Here is a 6595-nt window from a genome sequence, read left to right as displayed (position 1 = left end):
AGCCCATAACAGTGTGTACCTATTGATGGTGTTGTAAAGATTAAATGAGACGTAGGGTAAATACCCAAGAAATGTGTTTGTATGATTATGAACACACGTGATTGAGGTCACGTGTGCAAACTGCTCAGCGCAAGGAACGAGTAGCCTACAGGGTTTGATTCATGAACAGCAGTACTATCACCCCCCAAGAATAGTAACCATGCGTGTGTTCTATCATTTTCTGTGCGTGTCCCACATATCAGTTTTCTCGTCTGCAAAGTGGGAGACCTGGGCTTCAGCTTTACGGAACTTTTCTCACCCTAAATTCTGTATTTTCTTCTAGGAATGTTTCTCTCCAATACAGCAGATCCTCAAGGCAGAGTAAGTGGGGATGGGGGGAGAGGAGGGTGGTAGGCAAACCCACGGAGGGGTGGGGGTATGATGCCTTGGGGCCTGGAGACCGGGATGCATGTAAGGAGGGGATCGTGTGCCTGGGCGCTGATCCTAAGGGTTATGTCGGCCTGGTTAAGGGTGTTCAGGGTGTAGAGCTGGTCCAGCCTGGGTTCAAATTCCGTGCCCGCTATTTCCTAGCTATGAGATTTTGGACAAGGGACTCCCCTCTCTGAATGTTGTTTTGCCCCTAGAAAAGGGTAAGGATGTTTCCTAATTCCCAATGGAGTGGTGAGGATTCCCGAGATCGTGTCTATACCAGCCTGAGAAAATAACAAAGCAACGACAGCAATGACTTCCCTCCCTGGTGGCAACCACTGTTTTTCAGCCTTTTCCACAAAGTACCCCGTTGAATACAAAGGACTCAATTCATGGTGGTGATTTCCAAAGTAGGACAAATGACTTCACTTTAATCCTGTTTGCCTCTTCTGTAAAGGGGGCTATATAACCCCCTCCGTCAATGAGCTGTATCAGTGTGGTTGTGCTGAAAAGGTGTCTGGCCCTTGTAGGTGCTCGCTAAATGGTAGCCCCTGTTTGGATGCAGTAATAGGGAGTCGCTGAAGGTTCCTGGGGAGGGAAGTAGCTTTGATGTCATGAACGCACATCCCAGCTCCCCAGCTGCTCACACCTGAGACCTAGTTGCAGGATCTAGTTTGTTGGAGAACTGTCTCATTTGGGAACCCTGATTTATTTGTGCCAATATTTCATTATTGTCCACGTCGTCTGCTGGTCTTCAGTTCCATGAGGCTGATGCCCAGGTGGTCTCACTCATCACTCTGCTCCTAGCATCCAGGCCTGGGTGGTGCAGTGACAATCAAACAGATGACCTTTGTTGAATGCCTACTATGTGCCAGGCACTGTTCCAAGGGCTCAGCCAAGATGTGTTAAATCTTTCACAAGGGGGGAATTCTGCACAGCTCTGAGTCAGTTATCTCCCTTCCTAGACCCTCAACCTCCATCCTTCTGGCTTCCCTCCCTCCTGCCTGCTCCTGCCTGGTGTTTCCGTCACACCAGGGCATGACCTTCCCTCCCAAAGCCATGACCTTCCCTCCCAAAGCCTCCGTTTGTTGCCCTGGAAAACCAGGATGATCTCACCCCTCTTTTCCTGGCCTTACAGGCATAAAGATGCCTAAGTGGACGATGTCATTGTTTGCAAAGGGCAAGAGAGAGCCACTGAAGGTGCTAGAGGAAGGCAGGATGTCAACAGAAGGAAAGGGAAGGGGTTTAAAGAAGATTGGCTTGGACACACCCTTCCCCCTCTACTCAAGACCCAAACAAATGGGTATGTGTGTGTGTGTGGGGGGGGAACATTAGAAAGTTTGCAGAAAATGACACTTCCCCCCCCAACCCCCAATTCCTTGTGGTTTCTCAAACATGCAGCACCAACCCACCTCGCAGCATTTGTCCCTGCTGTTCCCTCCACCCGGTTCTTCATTCAGGTCAAAGGTCATCTCACCAGAGGGTGAGATGCTCACTCATCACAGCGCCACGTGGTTTTCTTAGAAACCCTTACGATATCTGGTGCTCTACAGCAGATGGGTTTATTATCTGGACCAGCTCTGTCCCGAGACAACTTCTTGCAATGATAGAATGTTCTAGATCTGTGCTGTCCAACAGGGCAGACCCAGCCGCCCGCCACTCGGGGCTCCTGAACACTGAGGAACTGAACTTGTATCCGTTCGTAACTATTTTATTTCAAATGTATTTACTTGTTCTAAATCTAAATAGAAACAGCCATGTGCGGCTGGTGGCTAAACTCTATTGGGTGGTGCAGATCTAGAATCCCAGCTCCTCATAGTGGGGGCACTGGTTTTCTCCTCTCCAGCACCCCCAGGGGCCCATCGTTGTGCCTGCCAGATGTTTGCTGAAGGAACGCACGAAGAGCGGGCGCCTGGGTGGCTCAGTCGGTTAGATGTCTGACTCTCGGTTTCCGCTCAGGTCACGATCTCACGGTTTCTGAGTCTGAGTCCCTGTTGGGCTCTGTGCTGGCAGTGTGGAGACTGCTTGGGATTCTCTCTCTCCCTCTTTCTCTCTGCCCTTCCCCCCCCCCCCCAGTGCTGTCTCCGACGCTCTCAAAATAAGTAAATAAAATAAAATAAAAAAGGAATACATGCAGAGATTACACAAGGGAGGGGGGGGGTGCCTGGGGCTCCCCAAAGATGCCTGGACGGATGGTAACCTGGGTTGTCTCACTCCCGTTTCTCCTCCTGAGTCTCTTGCTGGCTGAGCCCCTCCCTCCCAGTCCCTGATGTGAGTGTGTGGATCCTTCCTGCTTGGAACCCAAGCTCAGGGTCTGCGCCCCCCTGCAGCCCCCCCCCCCCCCCCCCCCACAGACAGCCTCACTCTCTCCTGTTTCACGAACTCACATTTATTCACAGACAGACAAAGGGACAGGGATGGACCTTTGCTCACTGGGGACCCCCAGCGTCTGGCAGTTCCAAAGAGGTGACGGTGTCCAGTGTGTATCATGGGGGACAGCCAGGCAGGGGATTCCCCCCCCCCACCCCCAGTCTCCATATCTCTGGCCAATATTCTCCGCCTCCTTTTTTCCGAGTAGTCCTGCCTTCAGAGGCCTGCTGGCGCAAGCAGTTCCTAACCAGGGTCGGGGGGCCTGGGGGTGGGCGATGGGGAGGGAGGGGCGGTCCAGGGCCCCCCCCCCCCCTTAGTGTTGAGGGCTGGAAGGGGACGGGTGGGGAGACAGAGGAGGCGCCTGCTCTTGGACTTCCCTCCTCCGTCTGGCAAACCGGGAGCCAAATGGAGCGGCCGAGAGTGGGTGTGAAGGTCAGGAGGCCAGGCCGCCCGACCCGCGCAGGTGAGCCTTGCTGTCGAGCTCTTCTTCCTCCATCTGGAAGGCCGAGTGGTCCTGGCTGTCGAAACAGGAGGCGCTGAGGAAGACAGGGGGAGCCGGTGGCGGCGACTGGGGTGGGGACCCCGGGGAGGGCGGCTCTTCCTTGATGTGTGCGACGGGCAGCGGGAGCCCTTCCTCGTCCTCCTGCCCGGCTGGCGGCGGCGGCGGGGGCGGCGGGGGCGACGGCGGGGCCTGGGCCTGGAGCGCCTGCAGGGCGGCGGCCCTCTCCAGCTCAGCGCGGTGGCAGCGTTGGTGGCGCAGGAGGCTGTAGGCGCGCGAGAAGCGGCGCGGGCAGCGCGGGCAGGGGTGCGGGGCCGGGCCCCCCGCGTGCACCTGCGCGTGGCGGGCCAGGTCCGCCAGGCGCTTGAACTCCCGCTGGCAGCGCACGCACTGGAACGGGCGCGCCCCTGAGTGGGTCACCCCGTGCTGTCGCAGGTGCGCCCGGCGCCGGAAGCCCTTGCCGCACTCGGGGCACCAGAAGCGGGGCTCCCCGGCGGGGGGCCGGGCCGGGGCGGCGTCGCCTCCGTTCTGCCCGCCTTCTCCCCCCTCCGAGGCGCTCCCGCACTCGGCCCCCTCGCCCCCCTCGGGCCCCTTCCCTGAGTTCCGTCCGCCCGAGGCCTTGTCGTCCTTCCTGCCCGCCGGGGGCAGCGGGGCCAGGAGGCTGAGCGCGCCGTGGACGCGGCGGTGCTGGCGGAGGTAGGAGGCGAGGCGGAAGGCCAGGCCGCAGTCCGGGCACACGAAGGGGCGGTCGGTGGAGTGGACCAGCCGGTGGCGGGACAGGGACCAGGGCCTGGCGAAGGCCTTGAGGCAGATGGAGCACTGGTGGCGCTTGGGGCGGGGCGGGGGGCCCCCTTCCCCCTCCTGCTCCCCCTCGGGGCGCAGACACGGGTGCGCTTTGAGCTCGCCCTTCGTGGCGAAGGCTTCGCGACAGCGGAGGCACAGCAGCGTCCAGTCGGCCTGGAGCAGGACCTGCTTCTCCTCCTGGCGCCCGGCCGCCAGCGCCAGCTCGGCCCTCAGCTCGGCCGCCCCGGCCTCGGCCTCCTCCTCCTCCGACTCGCGGGGCTCCGAGCTCGCGGGGGCCGCCAGCGTGGCCGGCTCCCCCGCCGGCCACGTCTCGGGCCACGCTGCCTCCTCCTCGGCGGCCCCCGCCGCCGCGGTGCTCGGCTGCTCGGCGCTGGCGTCCTGCGGGCCCCAGCTGGTCTCCGCGGCCTCCTTGGCCGCCCTCTCGATGGCCAGCTCGACCTCGCCGCCCGCGTGCTCCTGGGCCAGGTGGCGCCTGAGCTGGGCGGGCTCAGGGAAGGTGCGGGGGCAGGCGGCGCAGCGCAGCGGGGGTTGGGGCCCGTGGCCACGCAGGTGGCGGGAGAGGTGCGCAGGCCGGCGGAAGGCCTTGGGGCACAGGGGGCAGGCGTGGGGTCGGAGACCCGAGTGGCTCAGCCGGTGCCGGGAGAGGTAGTAGGGGAAGCGGAAGAGGCGGCCGCAGGTGGGGCAGGGCAGGGGGGCCCGAGGGGCTCCAGCGCCCCCCCTGCCACGGCCTCGGCCTCGGCCACGGCCCCGGCCGCGGCCCCGGCCCCGGCCACGGTGAGGCGGGCTGCCCTGGGCGGGTGGAGGGGGCTGCGGATCCATGCCTGTAAGGAGAAAGGGGAGACAAGGAGACATTGTGGGGAGGGTGTTGGATCAAGGGAGATGTGGGCAGGGAAGCAGAGACAGAGAGCCAGACGGAGATGCAGAGATGGTCAGGTGTTTAGCCAGGCAAAGGAGAGAGCCAGCAAGACAGAAGAGACACAGAGAGGTGGGGACAGAAAGACAGACAGCAGGAGAAGCGGTCAGACAGGATGGTGGGAGACAGCAGGAGAGAGAGGTGAGGACTCCCAGCAGAGACAGAGATGAGGAGAAAACAAAGAGGTTTGGGGAGAGAGGGTGCAGACACAGAGACCAGAAGAACCTCAGCAGGGTGGAGGTGGGGAGAGACAGCGAGACAGCGAGAGGGAACAAGCCAGAGACACGGACAGGAGAGGAGACAGGGAGACAGTGAGCCAAGCGCTCTTCCTCAGGGGCCGGGCTGGAGCGTTTTGGGAGGGGCTGGGAACCAGCCTGTGGTGCCCGAGTGGAGGGGGTGGAATTCAACACTGGGAGGCCCCGGAAATGGAATGTGGGTACCCAGACCGGGGTCTGGGAGAGGCCAGGAGTAGGAGGGCTGCCTCAGCCTCTCAGCCCAGGAGAAGGCTGGGCGGCCACACTCCTGGGACTGAGGGAGGTGGGCGCCGGGGCCTGGGACCCCAGGTTTGGGAGGTGGCTGGGATCCACTCCTGTGTGGGAAGCGGTATGGATTCCTGGGTCCCAGGGGCAGAGAGGATTGAGGGAGGGGGCTGGGCTCCTAAGACAAGGGAGAGGAGGGGACTGGGGGCTCCACTGCCTGAATGCTCCAGGGAGGAGGCTGCTGGGGGCCAGGCCCCTGGACGCCTGCCCCCCACCAAGGCTGCTGGGGTCCCGAGCCCTAGGTGCCCAAGGAGGTTGGGGGGGGCGGCGATCTCCCCACTGGGCCCAGCCTGCGGTTCCCCGCAGGCCTGATCAGCAGAATTGGGGCCGCAGTTCGAGGCCTCACAGATTTCTGGGCCCAGGGCCTGGGGCTCGGCCCTGATCGCTGGGCGCAGGGTTCTTACCTCCGCCTCCTTCGCTCCTTTCTTCCTTCCCCGCGGCCGGCCAAACGCGGACGGTGGTGGCGGGGAGGGAGGGAGGGAGGGCCCGAGCGTGGTGGGGGGTGGAGGAGGCTGGGCTCGGTGTCACCGCCTAAGCCTTCCCCCCGGAAACCGGGTCTTTCCACGGAGCCCCGAAGAGGAAAGACTGGCTGGGAAGCCGGAAGCGGGAGGACGAGGGGACCCAGGGGGCGGGGAGGGAGGGCGGCTTGGATTCCTGGGTCCTGCACGGGGAGGGGGCTGCGGGCCTGGGAGGCCGGGTCCAGCTCCCCTCCCCACCCCAACAGACACACATATTCATTCATGGCTTCAACAAATACACATTTATCAGGTCCTGTCTGTGCCAGGCACTGTGTCGGGAGAGGGGGGTGCCAGGGGACCGCGATGAATGAGGCGGTGGCAGAGGCCTCAGGGAAAGTGGGGGCGCTCTGGACTAGAACCCGATTCCAGCCATCACTTGGCTGCCTGAGCAAGCGACTTCCCCTTCTCCTGGCCTCAGTGTACCCCTCCATGATAAGCCCTGTGCATAATCATTCGCTCCTAAGACACCAGTATTTACTGAGCACCTACTCCAAGTCCGTTCTGCATATTCCTTGCCACACATACTCACTCCATCCTAAGCTAC

The 6595-nt window shown here is 61.8% G+C and overlaps 1 protein-coding gene across 1 annotated transcript; it reads right to left on the bottom strand.

Annotated features, from left to right (window-relative positions):
* Nucleotides 1-2783: 2783 nt before the first annotated feature.
* On the bottom strand, nt 2784-5995 carry ZNF579 (zinc finger protein 579). Its single transcript, XM_042918727.1, has 2 exons — nt 5938-5995; nt 2784-4902 (listed from the first exon to the last, which is right to left on the bottom strand). The coding sequence occupies exon 2, from the start codon at nt 4898-4900 to the stop codon at nt 3212-3214; it is 1689 nt and encodes a 562-aa protein (XP_042774661.1). The 5' UTR covers nt 4901-4902; nt 5938-5995; the 3' UTR covers nt 2784-3211.
* Nucleotides 5996-6595: the final 600 nt, after the last annotated feature.

The sequence above is a fragment of the Panthera leo genome, chromosome E2, assembly GCF_018350215.1.
Source record: "Panthera leo isolate Ple1 chromosome E2, P.leo_Ple1_pat1.1, whole genome shotgun sequence".
NCBI classification, from domain to species: domain Eukaryota; kingdom Metazoa; phylum Chordata; class Mammalia; order Carnivora; family Felidae; genus Panthera; species Panthera leo.
Note: the sequence above shows the minus strand (reverse complement) of the source record. Positions and strands in the feature narration are given on the sequence as shown.